Source organism: Macaca mulatta, chromosome 19, assembly GCF_049350105.2.
Source record: "Macaca mulatta isolate MMU2019108-1 chromosome 19, T2T-MMU8v2.0, whole genome shotgun sequence".
NCBI classification, from domain to species: domain Eukaryota; kingdom Metazoa; phylum Chordata; class Mammalia; order Primates; family Cercopithecidae; genus Macaca; species Macaca mulatta.
Window position 1 is genome coordinate 16896253 of NC_133424.1, and position 23599 is coordinate 16919851.

At 51.9% G+C, this 23599-nt stretch overlaps 1 protein-coding gene across 36 annotated transcripts in view; it reads right to left on the bottom strand.

Annotated features, from left to right (window-relative positions):
* EPS15L1 (epidermal growth factor receptor pathway substrate 15 like 1) overlaps window positions 1–23599 on the bottom strand; it is a 121312-nt gene that overhangs the window by 56084 nt on the left and 41629 nt on the right. For all 36 annotated transcript variants that reach the window (XR_013409145.1, XR_003725111.2, XR_013409144.1 and 33 more), the window contains 6 exons: window positions 20180–20239; window positions 16999–17232; window positions 13214–13371; window positions 9828–9984; window positions 9434–9519; window positions 4433–4505 (listed from right to left, as the gene is read on the bottom strand). Coding sequence is in view for 33 of the 36 variants with exons in the window: in XM_077978168.1 (XP_077834294.1) it covers window positions 4433–4505; window positions 9434–9519; window positions 9828–9984; window positions 13214–13371; window positions 16999–17232; window positions 20180–20239 (768 nt within the window). In the remaining 3 variants the exon portion in view is untranslated. The remainder of the gene's footprint in view (window positions 1–4432; window positions 4506–9433; window positions 9520–9827; window positions 9985–13213; window positions 13372–16998; window positions 17233–20179; window positions 20240–23599) is intronic.

A 23599-nucleotide genomic window follows, 5' to 3' on the forward strand; every position in this document is an offset into this window, starting at 1 on the left:
CAATCCACAGAGTGGACTCTCAGTGGATGCTGAGAAGGTATTTGCAAGTCACATATCTGACAAGGACTTCTACCTAGAAATGATAAAGAACTTTTCAAATTCAGCTCTAGCTATAGGCCAGGGCAGTGGCTTCCGCCTGTAATCCCAGCACTTTGGGAGGCCGAGGTGGGAGGATCACCTGAGGTCAGGAGTTTGAGACCAGCCTGGCCAACGTGGTGGAACCCCATCTCTACTAAAAATACAAAAATTAGCTGGGTGTGGTGGTGCACACCTGTAATCCCAGCTACTTGGAAGGCTGAGGCAAGAGAATCACTTGAACCCGGGAGGCGGAGGTTGCAGTGAGCTGAGATAACACCACTGCACTCCAGCCTGGGCCACAGAGTGAGACTCCATCTCAAAAAAAAAAAAAAAAAAAAAAAAAAAACAGCTGTAAAAAGAACCCAATTAACTGGGTGTGGTGGCACATGCCTGTAATCCCAGCTACTCGGGAAGCTGAGGCACGAAAATCATTTGAACCTGGGAGGTGGAGGCTGCAATGAGCTGAGATCACACACTTGCATTCCAGCCTAGGCAATAGAGTGAGACTCTGTCTCAAAAAAAAAAAAAAAAAAAAAAAAAAAAGCAATTTAAAAATGGACATGAAAAAATATTTTTCAATACAAAAGGGCAAGGAATCGGAATTGATTTGTCTCCAAAGACTACATACAAATGGCCAATAAGCACATGGAAGGATACTCAATGTCGCTAAGGAAGCATGAGGGACATGCCAGTGAAACCCACAATGAGACAGTGCTCCACACCCACCACGACGGCTACAAGGAAAAATGGGAAATCGGTAAGTGTTGGTGAGGCTGTGCAGAGCTGGCACCCTCATACACTGCTTATGGGAATGTAAAATGGTACAGCTACTTTGAAAAACAGTCTGGCAGCTCCTCAACAGTTACCATGTGGCCCAGCAAGTTCATTCCCAGGTATACACTCGAGATAAAGGCAAACAGGTGTTCACACAAAAACTTGCAGACAAATGTTCCTAGCAACAATATTTACAAAGCCAAAAAGTGGGAAAACCCAAACATCTATCAATTGAGGTATGGATGAGTAAAATGTGGCCCATTGTGGCTGGACACGGTGGCTCATGCCTGTGATCCCAGCACTCTGGGAGGCCGAGGCGGGCAGATTGCTTGAGTCCAAGAGTTCGAGACCAGCCTGGACAACACAGTGAGACCTTGTCTTTACAAAAAAAATTAAAAATTAGCCAAGCATGGTGGTGCGTGCCTGTAGTCCCAGCAACTTGAGAAGCTGAGGTGGGAGGATCACCTGAGTCTGGGAGGCAGAAGTTGCAGTGAACCAAGGTGTGTCACTGTACTCCAGCCTGGGCAACGGAGTGAGACTCTGCCTCTTAAAACAAAAAAATGTGCTCCATCCACACAATGGAATATTATTCTGCCATAAAAAGGAATGCAATGCTAATACATGTTACAATACGGATGACCCTCAAAAACATGATGCTGAGTGGAAGAAGCCAGGCACAAAAGGTCATGTGTTGTATGATTCCACTGACAGGAGATGTCCGGAACTCCCAGGTATCCACCTGAGATAAATGCAAACAGGTGTTCACACAAAAACCTGCAGGCAATTGTTCCTAGCAACATTATTCACAACAGCCAAAAAGTGAGAAAACCCAAATATTCACCGATGGGAGGAACGGACGAAGAAAATGTGCCCCGTCGTGACCAGGTGACCGGGTACAAATCCATACACACAGAAAAAAAATGAGTAGTTGCCAGGAGCTAGAGAAAGGGGAGAATGGGAAGTAACTGCTTAATGGGGATGAGGTTTCCTTTTAGGTTAATGGAAAGTTAGTGTCAAACTCTTCCATTCACTGAAAGAGAACAGTTAATGATGAATCTTTCAGAAAGTAACCTTCCATTTACTGTTCAGGGCTGGATGTTCTTTTATGGGCCTACTGGCGCCTATGGGAGAAACATTCAGGTTCTGACTCGATAGAGTGATGGTTAATCAACACGGTGATTATGCGAAACACCACTGAAATGTACACTTCAATACAGCACATTTTACACGAATTATATCGTCATCCCTCAGATTGGTATCAAAATCTGCAGATGCTCAAGTGTGACGTAAAACGGTTTAGTGTTTGCATGTAACCTACACACATCACCTACCCTGCCACCACCCCATATTACTTATTCATTTATTTTTCAGGCAGAGTCTCACTCTGTTGCCCAGGGTGGAGTGCAATAGTGCAATCACAGCTCACTACTGCCTTCAACTCCTGGGCTCAAGTGATTCTCCCACCTCAGTCTCCTGAGTAACTGGGACTACAGACACGTGCCACTACACCCGGCTTTTGCAAATATTTTGTAGAAACGGGGTCCCACTGTGTTGCGCAGGCTGGTCTCAAATTCCTGGGCTCAAGTGATCCTCCGGCCTTGGCCTCCCAAAGTGCTGGGATTACAGGTGTGAGCCACCACAGCCAGCCTTGTATACTTTAAATTATCTGTAGGTTATTTATAATACCTAATATAATGTAAATGCTATGTAAATAGTTATATTGTACTGTTTTATCAATTTGGATTATTTTTTATTGGTTTTTTTTTTTAATCTGTGGTTGCTTAGATAAAAGGATGCAGAACCCTTGGATACAGAGGGCCAACTTGTCTCAATTTTAGAAAAAGAGAAGCCACTGTCTATGGTTATAAGCAACTTTAAAAGCTTCAGCCTGTAATTCCAGCACTTTGGGAGGCTGAGGGGGGCAGACCACAAGGTCAGCAGATTGAGACCATCCTAGCCAACATGGTGAAACCCCATCTCTACTAAAATACAAAAAATTAGCCAGGCGTGGCGGTGCGTGCCTTGTAATCCCAGCTACTCAGGAGGCTGAGACAGGGGAATCACTTGAACCCGGGAGGTGGAGATTGCAGTGAGCCGAGATTGTGCCACTGCACTCCAGCCTGGCGACAGAGCAAAACTCCATTTCTAAAAAAAACCAAAAACTGAAAAAAAAAAAAAAAAAATCTTCACTCTCGCTAGGCTTGGTGGCTCACACCTCACACCTGTAATCCTAACACTTTGGGAGGCTGGGGCAGGAGAATCATTCGAGCTCAAGTGTTTGAGACCCTGTCTCTATTTGGAAAATTAAAAAAAAAAAAACTATTTTTTTAAAAAAACTTCTTCTCCGAGAAAACACCAAAACGACGGATATCACAGCAGTGGCACCCGTCGACTGTGGGTAGGACCTGTGACCATGAGAGGGATCGCTCCCAACATAACCACCCTCTAAAAGCTGCGCGCTTTCTCCACCTGGTGGCCCAAGCGCAAGTCAGATGGCGAATGACACCAATGCAGCGTGGGGGGCAGGGGGGTGGTGTCAGAGGTCCTGGGATGGGCAACTGAGGTAACTTCCACGGAGGTTTCAGCAGTGGCATCCGGGGCTGGGGTCACGGCCATGGACAGGGCCGGGGCCAGGGCCAAGGCCACGGAGCTTGCAGAGGCAAGGCCGAGGATGAGGAGTGGATGCCCGTCACCAAGCTGGGCCGCCTGGTCAAGGACGTGAAGATCAAGTCCCTGGAGGAGAGCTATCTCCTCTCCCTGCCCATTAAGGAATCTGAGATCATTGACTTTTGCCTGGGTGCCTCTCTCAAGGATGAGGTTTTCAAGATTATGCCGGTGCAGAAGCAGACCTGCGCCAGCCAGTGCACCAGATTCAAGGCATTTGTTGCTATCAGGGACTACAATGGCCATATCCGTCTGGGTGTTAAGTGCTCCAAGGAGGTGGCCACTGCCATCCACAGGGCCATCATCCCGGCCAAGCTCTCCATTGTCCCCATGTGCAGAGGCTACTAGGGGAACAAGATCAGCAAGCCCCACATTGTCCCTGGCAAGTGACAGGCTGCTGCAGCTCTGTGCTGGTGCACCTCATCCCCACGCCCAGGGGCACTGGCATCATCTCAGCGCCTGTGCCCAAGAAGCCACTCATGATGGCTGGTATTGATGACTGCTACACCTCAGCCAGGGGCTGCACCGCCACCCTGGGCAACTTCGCCAAGGCCACCTTTGATGCCATCTCTAAGATCTACGGCTACCTGACCCCCGACCTCTGGAAGGAGACTGTATTCACCACGTCTCCCTATCAGGAATTCACGGACCACCTTGTCAAAACCCACACCAGAGTCTCCGTGCAGAGGACCTAGGCTCCAGCTGTGGCTACAACACAGCGTTTTTATGCAAGAAAAATAAAGTAAATTAAGTCTGAAAAACAAACAAACAAAAAAACTGCATTCTGCAGCCCTCAAGAGCTCACGTTTGCATCCAGGGCAGACCCCCGCCCCTCCCCACCACCAGCCAGGGAGGGAAGTTTTCTAAACTACATTTAGCACAAAGTAGATGTAACCAAAACGAGCGAGCGCCTTACCTGCACCTCGCTGGTTTTCTGTCTGATTGCCTCTTCCTTTTCTCGAATGTCTTGTTCCAGTGAATATTTCTCTCTGAATGTTTACAAACATTTCATGAAAACAAGAGTGAATAGTAAGCCTCCACTCCTCAAGACCCGATTCCGTTCATCCCCACAAAAGCCCCTCTGTGTGCTGGCAGAAGTCTAAGAATGAGCCCCAGTGACTGCTCGCCCTGTACGGTCCCTTCCCCGTCGACTGTGGTTAGGACCTGTGACCACGGGAGGGATCGCTCCCAACGTAACGACCCTCTAAACTGTGTGCTTTCTCCACCTGGCGGCCCAAGTGCAAGCCAGAGACATCCCAAGTGCGCTAAGGACCCAACGCACCCTTGCTGACTTTGAAGGTGGAGGGGCCACACGAGGGGGAACGGGGGCAGTGTCTAGGAGCACAGAGTGGCCCTGGTTGACACTCAGCAAGGAAAAAGAGACCCTGGACCCCCAGCCGCAGGGAACTGGATTCTGCCAACACCTGAATGAGCCTGGAAACAGATTCTTCCCCTAGAGCCTCCAATAAGAGCCCAGCCCAGTCGACGCCTTGACTTCAACCTATGACACCCCAGGCAGCCCAGGAGAGCCTGTCTGGACTACTACTTTTTTTTTTTTTTTTTTTTTTGAGACAGAGTCTCGCTCTGTCACCCAGGCTGGAGTGCAGTGGCACAATCTCGGCTCACTGCAACCTCTGCCTCCACGGTTCAAGCGATTATCCTGCCTCAGTCTCCTGAGTAGCTGGGACTACAGGCATGTGCCACCACACCCGGCTAATTTTTGTATTTTTAGTAGAGACGGGGTTTCACTGTATTAGCCAGGATGGTCTCGATCTCCTGACCTTGTGATCCACCTGCCTTGGCCTCCCAAAATACTGGTATTACAGGCGTGAGCCAACGTGCCTGGCCTTTTTTTTGTTTTTTGTTTTTGAGACAGGCTCTTGCTCTGTCACCCAGGCTGGACTGCAGTGGCACGATCATAGCTCACTGCAGCCTTAACCTCCTGGGCTCAAGCAATCCTCCCACCTTAGCCTCCTGAGTAGCTAGGACCACAGGTGTGTGCCACCAGGCCTGGCAAATTTTGTATTTTTTGTAGCCTAGGTCTCATTATGTGGCCCAGTCTGGACCTCCTGGGCTCAACCGATCCTCTCACCTTGGCCTCCCAAAGCACTGGGATTACAGGCATGAGCCATAGCACCCGGCCTTCTGTTATTTTTAAACTGAGATAGAATTCGTGCATGTATTTCCTAGCACTGCTGTAACAAATCACCAACTGGGTGGCTTGGAACAGGAAAAATTGATTACAGGTGTGAGCCACAAGGCCCAGGGTTCAGTGCCCTTATAAGAAGGACCCCAGAGAGCTCCCTTTGCTCCTTTTGCCCTGTGAGGACATGGCAAGAAGGTGACTCTCCATGAATCAGCAAATGGGCCCTCAGCAGACTGGATCTGCTGGTATCTTGAGGTTGGACTTTGCAGCCTCCAAAACTATGAGAAATCTCTGATGTTGAAGGCACCCATTCAGAGTGGTCTGTTAAAGCAGTATGAATGGACTAAGACTCTCCTCTTGTGCCCAAAGAGGCTGCCTCAGGGACAGGAACACCATGTGTCTAACAGACCCTGCCTCCTGCCCAGGGACCCAGGACTTGTGCAACAATAAGGCCCTCTCAGGGACATTTCACCAGACACAAAATAACTATGATCATCAGAATATTCATTTCCACAAGCCCAGAAACTTGCAATACAAAGTGCTCTTTAAACTGAAGGACCTGACATGCCCTTGCGGGCTCATGGCAGTGTGAAACCGTAAGAGGAAAGCTCAGGCCGGGCGCAGTGGCTCACGCCTGTAATCCCAGCACTTTGGGAGGCCGAGGCGGGCAGATCACAAGGTCAGGAGATCGAGACCATGGTGAAACCCCGTCTCTACTAAAAATAGAAAAAAGTAGCCGGGCGCAGTGGCGGGCGCCTGTAGTCCCAGCTACTCGGGAGGCTGAGGCAGGAGAATGGCGTGAACCCGGGAGGCGGAGCTTGCAGTGAGCCGAGATTGCACCACTGCACTCCAGCCTGGGCGACAGAGCGAGACTCCGTCTCAAAAAAAAAAAAAAAAAGAGGAAAGCTCAGCCTACACTCCCCCAGTCCAAGGGCCACTCTCAGAGCTACCTGCTCAAGGGGCCACTGCAGGCCCCAGCCTCCTACAGACAGGCGCTCTGCACACACCAGCCTGTCACCTCCACATTGGGGAAACAAGGCTTCTGGCTGCCTGAGGCCACACTGGGGTGATTCATGCCCCAGCATCCCTTCCTAGACCCTGACCCTTGCACGACAGGGGCTCCCTCTATCCTTGGCCTGCCAGTCCTGATTCTCAGGCCTGCCCAGGCTCTAGCATGCTGGCCCTGCATCCTCAAGACACCCTCAGTCTTGTCAGGCTGCACATCCCTGCTGATCGCCAGTTTGGATAATGCAGCCCCCAGGAGCCAGGACAGAACAGGAACCGTCCGCTGCACTGAGCATTAAGTGGGGTGTCTGTCTCAGGCCGTGGCTGAGGTTTTCTTTTCTTTTCTTTTTTTTTTTTTTTTGAGACAGAGTCTCACTCTGTCACCCAGGCTGGAGTGCAGTGGCACAATCTCGGCTCACTGCAAGCTCCGCCTCCCGGGTTCATGCCATTCTCCTGTCTCAGCCTCCCAAGTAGCTGGGACTACAAGTGCCTGCCACCACACCGGGCTAATTTTTTGTATTTTTAGTAGAGACGGGGTTTCACCGTGTTAGTCAGGATGGTCTCGATCTCCTGACCTCATGATCCACCGCTTGGCCTCCCAAAGTGCTGGGATTACAGGCGTGAGCCACTGCGCCCGGCCGGCTGAGGTTTTCTAACCTGCCACCCACCTTGATCCCCTCCAAGACTTAACCTGCCTTTGCTCATCAGGGCTCTGCTAACAGCACAAAACCAAACCCAGAGGAGCTGACAGAATAGTGCACCTGTTAATATGACCCCCGGGGATCCCCCAGCTAGGACTAGGATCCAGTCCTCTCTGGGAAAGTCAAAGCCCTTTCCATTTTCAGCCAAGTAAACAATCTTCTTCCCACAGAGGGCAAAGTACCTTTGGGCCCTTCTGCTTGGTGTCCCGACATCACAAGAGTCCACCCTGTCCTAGAATCAACTGGAAAAAAGATGTTGGCTGGCACAGTGGCTCACGCTTATAATCCCAGCACTTTGGGAGGCCAAGGCCAGGGGATCACTTGAGCTCAGGAGTTCGAGAGCAGCCTGGGCAACATGGCAAAACCCTATCTCTACCAAAAATCCAAAAAAATTAGCCAGGCGTGGTGGCATGCACCTGTACTCTCAGCTACCTGGGAGGCTGAGTGGGAAGATCACTTGAGCCCAGGAGGCAGAGGTTGCAGTGAGCTGAGATCACACCACTATACTCCAGCCTAGGTGACAGAGTGAGATTCTGTCTCAAATTTAAAAAAAAAAAAAAAAAAATCTAGCTGGCATGGTGGTGCGTCCTAGCTACTCAGGAGGCTGAGGTGGGAGGATTGCTTAAGCCCAGCAGACAGAGGCTACAGTAAGCCATGATCACGCCACTACACTCCAGCCTGGGTGAGAGCAAGATCCTGTCTAAAAAATAAACAACAAAAAAGGATGTCATTCGTGAAGAGGATCCAGAGCGGAATACAGGAAGTGACTTCATTTCTTTATACCAGACTCTAAAAGTGCAGACAGCCCATCCAAAGCCCTCGTTTACACACGAGGAAACTAAGGCACTAGGCAAGGAGGTGAGTCAGAGACCTGGAGGCCCCTTCACACCGTCAGCTGCTGGGTCCTAAGCCCGCTCCTCACCATCCGAGACCCAACTGCTCTAGCTGTCAAGGCCTTCCTAGCACTGGGGAGGGGCTGGTGCCTGGGGCTACTGAGCTGCGACCTGCCTGAGACCACACAGCTGCCACAGGCTCTGCCCATGACCTGCCTGGAACCACACAGCTGCCACGGGCTCTGCCCACGACCTGCCTGGAACCACACAGCTGCCACGGGCTCTGTCCGTGACCTGCCTGGGACCACACAGCTGCCACCCACAGGCTCTGGTCAAGACCTGCTGGGACCACACAGCTGCCAGCTCTGCCCACGACCTGTCTGGGACCACACAGCTGCCACGGGCTCTGCCCACGACCTGTCTGGGACCACACAGCTGCCACGGGCTCTGCCCACGACCTGCCTGGAACCACACAGCTGCCACGGGCTCTGCCCACGACCTGCCTGGAACCACACAGCTGCCACAGGCTCTGGTCAAGACCTGCCTGGGACCACACAGATGCCACGGGCTCTGCCCACGACCTGCCTGGGACCACACAGCTGCCACGGGCTCTGTCCATGACCTGCCTGCGACCACACAGCTGCCACCCACAGGCTCTGGTCAAGACCTGCCTGGGACCACACAGTTGCCACGGGCTCTGGTCAAGACCTGCCTGGGACCACACAGCTGCCACGGGCTCTGCCCACGACCTGCCTGGGACCACACAGCTGCCACGGGCTCTGTCCATGACCTGCCTGCGACCACACAGCTGCCACCCACAGGCTCTGGTCAAGACCTGCCTGGGACCACACAGTTGCCACGGGCTCTGGTCAAGACCTGCCTGGGACCACACAGCTGCCACGGGCTCTGCCCACGACCTGCCTGGGACCACACAGCTGCCACGGGCTCTGCCCACGACCTGCCTGGGACCACACAGCTGCCATGGGCTCTGCCCATGACCTGCCTGGGACCACACAGCTGCCACTGGCTCTGGCTGAGGCTGATTCAAATGGAAAATGTCATTCTTCAAGCCCCCTGAGCCAGTTGAGGATCTCAGAAGCTATATCTTTTCCTTCCTTCTGAATAAACCTGTGATGAGCAAACTTCCAGGTGAGTCTCTGATATTTCCGATAACAACCTGGGAGAGGTCGTGTAACATTTGGATGCGGAGGGAAGGGCCGTTTCCAACGTACCTTTGTAACTGGGCAATCTCTTGACTGATGTCATCGAGCTCCTTCACGCCAGTAAACTCCCCGGAGCCGAGAGAGCCCGAGCTGTCCTAGAATCAAATTCAGAGGCGAGATCTCTAATTAGCAATCTGACATCACCTGACAGGAGGCACCAGCAGGTCTTGGGCCCCGGGATAAAATTGTCCCGTTAGTACACAGGGCGAGGTAGCCAAAGTGCCAGCCCCCTGCCTGGGGAAATACCTGGGCAGCCAAGCCACCCTCCCAGGGGCCCCTACTGGGGAAGGAAGGGACCACAGGCAGCACCCACCACCAATTGTGGGCTGTGTGCCACCAGCGCCACCTGGTGGCAGGCGGCGGGAAGGGATGTGAATACCCCCCGGGCGTGACCAGCACTCACCGGGCCGGGCGTGCCTCTCTCTGAGGGCGGGACCATGTCCGGCGAGAGGACTTGAGGGGGGTCGATGCCTTTACTGACCTTCTGCTGAATGAAATACATAGCTAACGCGAATTGGTCTTTGCTTAACTTCCCCGTTTGCCTCGTATCGGCCAGGGCCCTGGGAGAAACGTGGGGATGCTAATTACACATCACAGGCTCCGACTCAGCCTGAACACAAGTCACCATCCCATGCTTTTCAAAAATCACAGTGACGAAAACAATGGCAGGGCGCAGTGGCAAGCCCCAGCTCCTTTCCTACTTCACATCTCCTTCCCAGAAAGTGGCCCGGGGGTTCCCCACTCCCAGCGTCCCCCACCCTAGGAGGGCTGTCGGGGCTGGAGAACCCTGAGGCCCTGCCCCTGGGCTGAGGAGCCGACCCCTTGGGAAACCTCACTAGGGCTAAGAGATGCAGCTGCCTCTTCCTTTGGTTTATCTCGTGCGTGGGGCAGGTTCTGATGCCGCATGCGTGGAGTAGACCAGCCCTTCCGTGGAAATGGGTGCGGAGACCAAGCATCCACACGCGGCTCTGGGTCATCTGAATGGCCCCGGTCACTGGCCTTCAATGGGGGTGACAGCAGCACTTTGGGGTGTCACCATGAAGGAAGAATCAGCAACGACTCTCTTTCCTTGTTATGAACAGAATGTTTATGTCCCCCCACATTCCTATGTCCAAATCCTACCCCTCAATGGGATGGTGTTGGGAGATGGGGCCTCTGGGGTGCGATGAGGTCATGAGGGTGGAGCCTCATAAGTGGGATTAGTGCCCTTATAAAAAAGGCTCTAGAAGGCTCTCTCTGCTTCTTTTGCCATGTGAGGACACAGCGAGCAGGCGGCCATCTACAAACTAGGCAGTGAGCCCTCACAAGACACTGGATCTGCCGGTGCCTGGATCACGGACTCCCATCCTGCAGAGCTGTGAGAAACGTCTGTTTCTAAGCCACTCTGTCCGTGGCAGTTTGTCACAGCAGCCCAATGGACTAAAACACTCCTCTTGTGCCCAAATGAGGCTGCCACAGGGGCATGGCCGCAATGCACAGGACAGTCCCCCACAACTAAGCATCCTCTGCCCACATGGCTCTTGGATGTCCTGAAAGATAGGCCAAGGCAGCATTTGAATAGCAGCACACAGTGGTTCCATGGAACTGAGGTGACAGGCTCCCCGACACTCATAATCAAGGAGCCAGCCAGGGCCGGTCATGGTGGCTCACGCCTGTAATCCCAGCACTTTGGGAGCCAAAGTGGGTGGATCACCTGAGGTCAGGAGTTCGAGACCAGCTTGGCCAACATGGGGAAATCCCGTCTCTACTAAAAATACAAAAATTAGCCGAGCATGGTGGCCTGTAATCCCAGCTGCTCAGGAGGCTGAGGCACAAGAATCACTTGAACCTGGGAGGTGGAGGTTGCAGTGAGCAGAGATCGCACCAATGCACTCCAGCCTGGGCAACAGAGTGAGTCTCTGTCTCAAAAAAAAAAAAAAAAGGCGGGGGAACCAGCCAGGAAAGGAAGGAAAGGACCCTTGTTGATCAAGGATAAGGCCTTGGGGTCTGTGAAAAATGTCTTCCCTCACCCATGCCACCCTCTCAACATGGGACCTCCTTTCCCACCTCGTGTGTAGTTATGGCAGAAGCCGTTATGGCAGAAGCTCCCCCCTCTACCAAAGAGAGCTGGGACAGTACTAACAGACTTATTTATGCCCAAATGCAGTGCGTGAACAGAGTTGCGGAGAATGAGCAGATTTCAAGGAACATCGCTGATAAAGGCTGCTTTAAAATGCCTAGTTGTCCCCACAGTTGGAGGCCCTGACGATTTCACACTGCCACTATCTCTCCCCAGTCTACCCCTGCGGGCCCCAGCCTGCTCATGGGCTGCAGCTGCCTCTCCACTCCCGTCCCTTCTCTGCTCCGGCCATCTCTCAAGGAGCATGGGGTCCGAGGCCCACCTGTGGAGGGTTCTGAGAGCAAAAGGGCTTGGGGGTGGCTCAGTCGGCAGCCATCCGGCTCTGACACCACATCCTGCTCTGCTGACCTGTACGGCGGCGGCCATCGCAGGGACAAAGCCTCCATCTTCATGCTCCCCTCCTTCCAGTCCCTCCTAGGAGTTGTGTCGTCTACACTGGGTCATGGCCCCGCCCCGGGCACCCACAGACACATCTTTCCTTGTGGTTGTTTATTCGAGAGCCCAATTATCCTTTCCTTTCCCTTTGCTGCCTGCATGGAATGACCTCTGAGCTCCTTCTTTTGATCCAGGTGGATTCATGATTTCCTGTGTCATTTCCATGTTGTTACATCATGTACCAATTGCAGCATGCATTATAAATTACTTTCCCTCTACTGCCCCCTGGACATGACAGTCAGGGTGTCAGGGCACTAACCAGGAATTGTGTGTATGTTGGTTTCAGAGTTAAAGGGGACACTGTTTTTGTGGTTTCTAAAAGGGACAGTGGATCCGAGGCAGGTGAGACCCATTGTCCCTAGCCAGTCGGAGGTGGCTTGGCCGTTTGGGTGATGACTCTGTGACACCTGTTTCTCAGGCTCCCACCTCACAGTATGGACATCTGTGAATTACCACTAAGGACAGTCATTTCCCCCAAGCCACTAAGTAACATCCTGAATTTCACTGCTCTACTTGGAGGGATTTGCCTCTTGAGAATTATCCAACAATTCTCTCCTTTTGATAGCTCCCAAGTGAAGCCTTCTCTAAGGCCACAAAGTTCTGAGCAACAAGCTCAAAAGTGACTTCAGCCCTGGCCAGTGGCAAGAGGAGTGCCCCAGCCCTACAAAGTAGGCTGTGTCCAGCCCTGGGGGAAAGTGGGGGTGAGGCTGACTCCTCAACTGGGCTCTGAGGTGCAGAAAGGGTCTCCCTGTGCTCACCCGCCTGCCGGGAGCCAAAGCACTGGCCTTTCCAGAGCAGGGCCTCCCACAGGAGGCAGCTGTAGCCCCCATCCCCGTCATCACCCCCTAGGCCATTCTGCTAGAGGCTCCAAGACCCTGCTGCCCACACCTCCCGAAGGCAGCTGTGGCAAAGGCCAGGCCTCCTGCTAGAACCAGTATCATGGCCAGCAAGAACAGGGCCCAGCTGTGTGAGCAGATGGCCTGGGAGCTCTTGAGAGGGGCCAGAGGGCCCTCCTACTGGAAGACAGTGAACTGACCAGCATGGAGCATGGGCTTCAAGCCTTGGCACATGCACCTTGCTCAGCCTCTGTCAGGCCGGGGAGAATAAAGGACACCAGACACAGTGGAAGCCTGTGACAAGCTGGAAGGGGCCCCCTGACCACCACCCTCCACAGTCTTCACCCATAGGCCCCCTGGAGCAACCCACAGCCACGACTGCCACCCGTCCGGCCTCACCATATGTGTGCTAGAAGGTTCTGGGTGAGGCCCGAGTGCATGAAGATCTCCTTCACCTCCTGGCCACTCACGTAGCCGTCCAGGTCCAGATCGGTCTTCAGGAATATCTCATCAAATCGCATCTTGTCTGCCACCGGCACCACCCAGTTCACTGTTGGCTGAAACAGTTTTTGGCAAAACAGTTAATCTGGAAGCTTTTTATGACCCCCCGACACATGCTTTTTCATGATGGGGCGATTAAAGCACTTCCATGCACATTTGGCATCAAACTCTCCTCACTTCCATGAGCTGAGGGCAGATGAGATCCTTGTTCTGTAACTGGCTAAACTGAGGCTGAGACAGGTTGAGGCCAGTGGCTCTGTGAAGCTCACGCAGATGCCAGTCTGTACCTCTCTCCACCCCATCACCCGCTCTGCTTGTCCATCTACCCTGCCACCTAGGGCGTGAGGGAGGCTGTGATCTTCAGGGGATGGGTTCAAACATGCCAGGAAAGATCCCCCTGAGCACCCACTTGGAAGGACTGTCCCCGGAGAGCCGGCCCTGCCACATGCCAGCCTCCTTGGTCCTCCCACTCTTCGTCCCCCAGAGGCTGCCCTACAAGCAGCCAAAGTGTCCCGTCCCAGGACTCTGTAGACCACTCTTCTATGTCCCTGACCCCGCTCCTGAGACAACAGATACCCCCAAGCTGTCAGTGCAGACACACCACTTACAGGTAACAAATGAGACCCCATTATCCAAGAGGGCCGCCACCCACGAGGCCCCACCAACATTCATGCACTCCCAACCCCGCCAGGGCAGACGGAGCCACAAACCCAGTGCAGCTTGAGGTTCACAGCCCCGGGGCTGGGCCACCTGCTGCACCTGCGGCCCCTCTCACCGCCGGCTAACTTGAGAGAGGCAAACGCCATCATGGGTCAACCAGGGCCCAGTCACCTCCTGGTTCAGAGGCATTGAGGCCCCTCAGGCACTCGGGCAGGCCTCTTCCGTGGCCCACTCCGCCTGCATTACCGCGGGCCTTCAACAAACCCACCACGCCACAGTTCACGGCATCTGTGTCCTGAACTCTAGACATGCTTTTCCTCTTCCCGTTTTTTTTTTTTTTAAACTAATATTTATACAAATCACTCCTTTTAAACAATCTCGTAATAGCAATGAGAATCAATACCTGATTGAATTATCTAGATGATGAGGAAGTGGAGAGAAAAAGGACAGGCAAATGTGGCTGGAGGGATCGATTGTTCCTCCTCCACACAGCAACTGTACAAAAAGCTGCAACCCACTCCTCACCTTCAACGAATGCCATGATGCCTGAAACTGCCACTCAAAGTCATTCCTCTTAGTTATGAAAGTATTTCTTAGGCCGGGAGCGGTGGCTCACGCCTACAATCCTAACACTTTGGGAGGCCAAGGTGGGTAGACAACCTGAGGCCAGGAGTTTGAGACCAGCTTGGCCAACATGGTGAAACCCTACTTACTAAAAACATGAAAAATTAGCCAGGTGTGGTGGTGGGCACCTGTAATCCCAGTTACTCAGGAGGCTGAGGTGGAAGAATTGTTTGAACCTGGGAGGTGGAGGTTGCAGTGAGCTGAGATTGTGCCACTGCATTCTAGCCTGGGCGACAGAGCAAGACTCTGTCTTGGAGGAAAAAAAAAAAAGGATTTCTCAAAGAGTTATCACAGTGTTGACAACCCAAAGATGTCCATAGGATTGAGGAGAAGGGACTCCTGGTCAAGACTGGGAAACAATGGTTAAACTCATTTACTCTTCATGAACAAGTCTCCTGTGATGTCCAAATCTAACAGGCTCCTGATATCAACTCGGGGAATTCAGAAAGCAAGCTTGGGAAACAAGGGATACCATGTGACCCAGATCAGCTTAGTTCAGGGGTTTCATGTAGCAAGTATGTGTGATGAAGTACAGCAAGGACTTGATCAAACAATTTATCAAAATCTATGGAGCTAGGCCAGGCACAGTGCTCCTGCCTGTAATCCCAGCACTTTGGGAGACCAAGACAGAAGGATCCCTCAAGCCCAGGAGTTCAAGACCAGCCAGCATAACACAGCAAGACCCCATCTCTACAAAATAAATAAATAAATAAATAAAATTAGCTACGTATGGTGGCATCCGCCTGTCCCAGCTACTGGGGAGGCTGAGGTAGAAGGATCACTTGAGCCCAGGAGGTTGAGATAGCAGTGAGCCGTGATTGCCCCATTGCACTCCAGCTGGGGCAGCAGAGCAAGATCCTGTCTCTTACATATTTTAAAAAAAAAAAATTCTGTGGATCTAATTCAAATGATGAGAGTTCAGATGGCAAGAGCAACCTGACTTTTACTTGTTGGCATTGTACTATGTAAATTTTGTGAGCTGCCTCAAGTCTGGTGGACATAAAGATGCCAACAAATGAATTCTAATAAGAAATGGGCTTGCTGCCTTTAAGTCAAGGGGCTACAGCAAGCTAACCTCAGAAGCCAGGGATCACAAAGAGGTAATGGGAGTCAGACAAGCTGAGCTGTGGCAGGACATAGAAACAAGGGGGGTTCTGTGTCCCACGGGTCCAAAGAAGAAATTACATATGAAATTATGGCTCTGGGATGACAAAAGTCCTAATAATATTTGCTGGGCAAACAAAAGGAACTCACTGCCTGATTTCTGGGGCCTCAGGGTAGGTCAGCAGCAAGATTCTGGTGCGAACTTGGCTGTAAACCCAACACGGGGCAGCCTTGCCCGTGGAGCTGGCTCTCCCAGTGAGGGCTGGGCTTTAAGGCCAGCTCAGCAGTCACAGGTCCCAAGGGAAGCAGATCAGACCCTGGTGGCTGGAAGTGGCTTCACTCAAACCTGGCATGAGGGCAAAATCGGGTGGCCCTTGGGGGCCCCAGACAAGAGTGTTGCTGGCCTGGAGATGAGGAAGGTGGAGTGCGGGGAGCATGTGAACTGTAGGCCCCCAGAAATGCTGGTTTTCATGACTGTGATCCTACCAGTGACGTCCTCGGGGCAGGAGCTATACCCTCCCACCCCACCCCAACAGGGGCCACTGGTAAAACCAGTCTAGTCAGAGGGTCTCGAGAAAACCACCAGAAGATCACCAGACAGGCGGGTTATGAAGCTGGGTGACCTGTGCCCGCCAGTGAGTTTGGCCCCACTAGCTTCCTTGCCAGTAAAGCACCTCCCCAACCTGACCTTCAATACTTAATAAGAACTCTTGGCAAGAGCTCTGCAGACACAGGCTGGGCACAGTGGCTCACACCTGTAATCCCAGCACTTTGGGAGGCCGAGGCAGGAGGATCACTTGAGCCAAGGAGTTCAAGACCAGCCTGGGTAACATGGGGAGACCTCATCTCTTTCGAAATAATGAGATAAACGAATACTTTTTTTTTTTTTGAGATGGAGTTTCGCTCTTCTTGCCCGGGCTGGAGTACAGTGGCACGATCTCAGCTCACTGCAACCTCCGTGTCCCAGGTTCAAGTGATTCTCCTGCCTCAGCCTGCCGGTGGCTAGGATTACAGGTGCGCACCACCACGCCCAGCTAATTATTTTTTGTATTTTTAGTAGAGGCGGGGTTTCACCATGTTGGCCAGGATGGTCTCGATCTCTTGACCTCGAGACCTGCCCACATCGGCCTCCCAAAGTGCTGGGATTACAGGCGTGAGCCACCGCGCCTGGCTGCAAATATTTTTTAAAAACATTTCATCACAAGCTTGACTGCTCTGGAGTTGCATGTTAAGAACTCCCAAGAAACATCCTACTGTGCTCTGAGAGGGGACTGCGCCCACTGAGGGCTCCATACCTGTGTTTGCTTGAGGCTGTGCTTGGGGGACAGGCTCCCTGTGCTGTTGAGGCTGCTGACGCTGCCGTGGGACGGCGTGGAGCGGAGGCTGTCTTTTGGTGGGGGGCTGGCGGGCAGGACAGGGACGGCGCCAGGGAACACAGTCTTCTTTCTCTTGGAGGGGGGGATGAGGGACGGGGGCAGGGCGGAGGGCACGGGCTCCTTCTCCAGGGCTCGGTACACCAAGTGCATGGCCTGCGGGTGCAAATGACAATGGTGCTGAAGGGACAAGGCTGGGGCCGGGCACCACCAAGAGAAGGCAGAGGGCAGCCCTTTTGGGGGCTGCAGTGACAGGACAGACACTCTGTGAGGACACTCCCAAGCTGACCAGAGGGAAAAAACAATCATTCCAGATGAGCTATCTTTTATGTGTAACTTTCCGAGACATGTGTTGAATTATTCCTCCAGACTGAAATGCACACAGAAAGAATTCAATCAAGCCAGACTCGGTATGCATCCCTTCACCACTCAGGGAGGCCACCGGCTCCAGCGCTGGCACCTTCCCAGTACTGATTTGGAAGTCTAAGGACACCAGAAGAGAGGCTTGTACTTCAAGACGTTCAGGAGTAGTCCCAGCTACTTGGGAGGCTGAGGTGGGAGGATCGCCTGGGCCCAGGAGAGGGAGGCTGCAGTGAGCTGTGATCGCACCACTGCACTCCAGCCTGGGTGACAGAGCGAGACCCTGTCTCTATAAAACAAAACAAAAAACAGTGGAACTGAGGATGCATCCATGAGGCAGGCCACAGCCATAGAAATAAATTCTTTGTAGAAGGCCAACTAATAAAAGTGTAAGGAATGACGGTTTTGATGAGCACATCACCATTTGGGAGCCACCATCATCGTAATTAATCTTGCCAGGTTAAGGCGAGACTCATCAGCGGTGGTTGAACTCTTAGGGAAGAGTCTGAGAGTCATAGGTGCTGACAGTATCAAGGCATCCCCCACAAGAGACAAAATGAGCACCGAGGGAAAAAGAGCAACTGCCCAGAGGAGGCCACAACCCTGCCCCACCTTGACCCAGTGATGAATGTCAACATGGCAGTAAGAAGGCACGTTGACATCATGCTCCCCCAGGTGGGAGACCCATGTGGGGCAGGTGTGACCTCTGTGGGATTCCTGTCCCACAACAGTGCACGACCTGGGTCATCAAGAGGACCTGGCAGCCAGGCCCAGGGACACTCCATAACTGCTGGCCTGTGCTCTTCAAAATGTTGACATTGAAGCCAGGCACGGTGGCTCATGCCTGTAATCTCAGCAGTTTGGAGGCCGAGACGGGCAGATCACCTGAAGTCAGGAGTTCGAGACCAGGCTGGCCAACAGGGAGAAACCTCATCTCTACTAAAAATACAAAAAAAAAAAAAATTAGCCAGGCATGGTGGTGAGAGCCTATAATCCCAGCTACTTGGGAGACTGAGGCAGGAGAATCGCTTGCATCCAGGAGGTGGAGGTTGCAGTGAGCTGAGATTGCGCCACGGCACTCCAGCCTGGGTGGCAGAGTGAGATTGCCTCTCAAAAACAAAACAACAACAACAAAAAAACAAAAAGTCCATGTCGAGAGACACGAAGAGAGACAGAGGAACTGTTCTAGATTCCAGGAAATGAAAGATGAAGGACAACAGGATGTTACACACAGGACTGGGTTCTCTTTAGATACAGGGAAATTTTTGGGACAACTGATAAAATCTGAGTAATATCCTGGGATTAGATAATAATAGACACACTCATACAGAATGTAAGGTGTATATATAGGATATAATGAAAATATCATAAATGCGATGCTATCATGTGAATTTCCTGATTTTGAAGTGGATAATGGTTATGTGTAAGAGAAGTCCTTCTTTTTAGGAAATATGCACTCAAGTGTTTATGGATGAAGAGGCATCGTGTCTGCAACTTAACTCTAAAATAGTTCAAAGGTAAACTTCACGCAGCAGTAGGGAGGGAGAAAGAGTTAGGGAGGGAGGGAGGAAGAAGGGAGGAGAAAAATAAGACAAATGTAGTAAATTAGCGACACTGGGAAATTTGAGTGAAGAGTTTTCAAAAGAATTCTCTGTGGGAGGTCGCTTGAGTTCGAGGCTGCAGCAAAGGTATTCACGTCACTGCACTCCAGCCGGGGTGACAAAACAAGACTCTGTCTCAAAAACAGAAAATAATTCTCCATATTACAGGTTGAGTATCCCTTATCCAAAATGCTTGGGACCACAGGGTTTCAGATTCTGGAGTTTTCTGAATTTCTGAAGGTGTGTATTACACGTACTGGTTCAGCATTACTAATCCAAAAATCTGAAATCCTCCAATGAGCATTTCCTTTGAGTGTCATGTTGGTGCTCAAAAAATTTCAGATCTCGAAGCATTCCGGTTTCAGACTTTCAGATTAAGGATACACTCAACCTGTAATGAAACTTTTCTACATACAAAGAACTATGTCAAGATAAACACTTAAAAACTGAAAGAAGGAAGGCCGGGTGTGGTGTCTTACGCCTGTAATCCCAGCACTTTGGGAGGCAGAGGCGGGCGGATCACTTGAGGCCAGGAACTCAAGACCAGCCTGGCCAATATGGTAAAACCCCATCTCTGTCACAGATACGAAAAAATTATCTGGCTGTGGTGGAGTGCACCTGTAATTCCAGCTACTTGGGAGACTGAGGCATGGGAACTGCTTGAACCCGGGAGGCGGAGGCTGCAGTGAACCAAGATGGCACCACTGCACTCCAGCCTGGGTGACAGAGCAAGATTCCGCCTCAAAAAAAAAAAAAAAAAAGAAAGAAGGTCGGGCACAGTGGCTCATGCCTGTAATCCCAGCACTTTCAGAGGCCAAGGCGGGTGGATCATGAGGCAGGAGATCGAGACCATCCTGGCCAAAATGGTGAAACCCTGTCTCTACTAAAAATACAAAAATTAGGTAGGTGTGGTGGCAGGCACCTGTAGTCCCAGCTACTCGGGAGGCTGAGGCAAGAGAACTGCTTGAACCTGGGAGGCAGAGGTTGCCATGAGCCAAGATCGCACCACTGCACCAGCCTGGTGACAGAGCAAGACTTCATCTCAAAAAAGAAAGAAACAAGAAAAACAAACGAATCCAGCAACCCCTGTGCACTGCACATTTCCTTCCTGGGGTGGGTGGGAAGGAAACAGCAGGACCTACCACAGCGAACTCGTCTCGGTCCAAGTGCCCATCCTTGTCAATGTCACTGAGGTCCCAGACCTGCAAGGGAGAGACCAGCATGGGTTACTGTGGGAGGAAAGACTGGGTGAGAGTGAGACCACCTGCCAGAACTCAGACTCTCAGCCATGGCACTCACTGGGCTCAGGACAAGGAAGTCAATATACATTTCAGAACCAGTTTGCGAGTTCCCAGAAAAACCATCACCTGTAAAGTACTGTCAACTACCAGATGCACGGTCTGACAATCATCATGATTATAATCATGGCCAAGGCTACATTTTAAACTTAGCCTGAGTTTCCTCTTTATCATCTTACAGAGACATCTTAGAAAAGACAGCTTTGATTGAGTACAGGTGTTGCCCTAAACACCCACACTCCCTACGCTCACTCCTGCAAACCCCACCCCTCCCTTGCATTCTCAGCTGGGCAGGGCTGTGAGCTCCTGTCTGAGCATGTCTGTGGGTCTTGTCTCCTCTCCCCAGCAGTGGATGGTGAGACAGGTGTCAGGTCCACTCAGTGCGCTGAAGAGGAGGCAGGCAGGCAGGCGTGGGTTCTGGACTGTGCCTAAGACACGTGCAGATCTCAAGCACCATTACGCTGCCAGCTTCCTAACCCATGCCAGCCTTCCTGGATAGGCACACCTGCCTGGCAGGCCAATGCTGGGCAGGATGGCAGTCCCTGGATCTAAGAAGATGCCCACTGCTCTATCCATGATGCTTCATGTGTCACCATCACCCCTCCCCAGCCAATCACCAGGGCTTCAGTCCATGCAGGTTTCTCACGTCTGGGTCCTCCTCTCCACCTCTGCTGCTGTGCCCGAGGCTCATGACTCCCCAGCTCGCACAGCCAAGAGCCTCCAGCTGGCCTCCCTATCCCAGTCTTGTCCCTATGGCTACCATAGGGACTGTTCCAGAACACACACCTGACCCTGCCTCACCCTGCTCCTCAGCCTGGCAGATGGGGCCCTGTCACCTCGCTGCTGCTGAGCCCCTGATGGTAGCAGGTCCCTGCACCCCAGCCCAGCCTCCACAGACTCCACCTACTTTGCCAGGGATCCAGGACTCCAACAGGCCTTTCTGGCTCCACAGTCCTCCCTCAGCCCAGGCCTTTCCCACCTCGGCACTACTGCCTGTTAGGGCCGGATCACTCTCTGGGGTGTGGGCCATGACGTGCACTGCAGGGCATTGGGCAGCGTTCCTGGCCTTGACCCACCAGATGCCAGCAGCACCCGACCCAGGTGTGACAACCAAAAATGTCCCCAGGCACTGCCCAATGTCCCCTGGGGGCCCTGGGGGGGCAGAAGCGCCCAGGGGGAGCCCTGGCCCTAACTGGCATGCCAGGCTACCTGCGGCCTCTGTGCCGTCACTCAAGCTGCCCACATGCCCACATGCCCAGACTTCCGCCAGAGTCCCCCTCACCCTGGAGGATGTGACCAGCGGCACCTCTTCTAGAAAGTCCTCCCTGGCTGCCCTGCTCCCCGTGCTCAAGCGGGTCAGGGGCCCTCCCCTCTACCACTGTCCTCACTGGGCCAAACTGTGATTATCAGGGATGCTGTCGGGGGTGTCTAATGGACAGGGCAGGTGAAGAGGGCAGGCTCTGGGGACAGCTGCTCCAGAATGCACACTGGATCCTGCCCCGCCCTACCTGCAATAGGACCTCATCCCTTATCCACCCTTCCACAACTGTGCAACCAGGGTGACTTCCCAACCACCCTGAACATCTGCTTCCCCATCTGAAAAACAGGGGGTGGAGGGGTGTGAGACACAGTCCTTAACAGCATGGCTGCAAGTGCTGGATGTGTGTCTTCATGCAGAGCACTAGGGCCCGGCCTGCACACACTAAGCCCTCAGTAAATAAGTAAACGCATCTTGGCTATTACTTATTTGACTTCTTTGATGGTACCTAATCATCCCCACCTTCCCATTGCCCAGCATAAGGCATAGTCCACTGCAGGCTCTGAAAAATGCTTACTGAATGACTGACCAGATGCATGATGTGTAGGTGCCTGGATGCACAGATGGATGATGGCACGGATGCAAGTGTGCACGGATGAATGCATAAATATGGACACACAGGGACATGTCAGCATAGACGTATGGGCACAAAGATGCATGCACAGATGTGTGGATAAATACATTGCATGGGCATGTGCACACACAGATGAATGGATCATACGGATGCAGAGGGACATGGGTGCATAGATGCATGGATACAAAGATGCATGCATGGCTAGGCACAGTGGCTCACGTCTGTCATCCATCCCAGCACTTCGGGAGTCCAAGGCAGGCGGATCACCTGAGACCAGGAGTTCGAGACCAGCCTGGCCAACATGGTGAAACCCAATCTCTACTAAAAACATAAAAATTAGCTGGGCGTTATGGTGTGCACCCATGGTCCCAGCTACTCAGGAGGCTAAGACAGGAGAATCACTTGAACCAGGGAGGCGGAGGTTGCAGTGAGCCAAGATGGCGCCAGTGCACTCCAGCCTGGGCAACAGCGAGACTTCATCTCGAGGAAAAAAAAAAAAAAATTAAATAAATAAATAAAATAAAACATATTTATGGTTAGATAGAAGGTGTAAGTTCTTTTATTTTATTTTTTCTAAAGACACAGAGTCACTCTGTCACCTAGGCTGGAGTGCAGTGGTGCGATCTCAGCTCACTGCAACCTCTGCCTCCCAGGTTCAAGCGATTCTCCTGTCTCAGCTTCCCAAGTAGCTGGGACTACAGGAGCATGCCATCATGCCCAGCTAATTTTTATATTTTTAGTAGAGACAGGGTTTCACCATGTTGGCCAGGATGGTCTTGATCTCTTGATCTCATGATCCGCCCACCTCGGCCTCCCAAAGTGCTGGGATTATATGTGTGAACCACCATGCCCGGCCAGAAGGAATAAATTCTAATGTTCAATAGCACAATAGGGGAACTATAGCTAACAATAATTTGTCGTATCTTTCAAAGTCTCTAGAAGAGAAGATTTGAATGTTCCCAGTACAAGGAAAGGATCAATGTTTGAGGTAATGGATATGCTAATTACCCTGCTGGGATCATTAAACATTGTGTGCATGTATCAAACCATCACGTGGACCTCACATTATAATTATTATGTATCATCAAAAATAAAAATAATAAAACATAGAATAAAGCAAACCACGGTCGACTCTTGAACAACATGGTTTGTTGAACTGTGCAAGCTCACGTATGTTCGTATTTTTCTAATCAAATGTGGATACAAAATACAGTAGTTGTGGGATGTGAAACCTGAATATACAGAGGGCCAACTTTTGTATCTGCAGGGCTGACTGCAGGACTTGAGTATGTGTACATTTTGGTGTATGATGGGGCCCTGGAACCAATCCCCCTAAGTATCCCAAGGGACAACTGTACTTTTAGTTAATAGA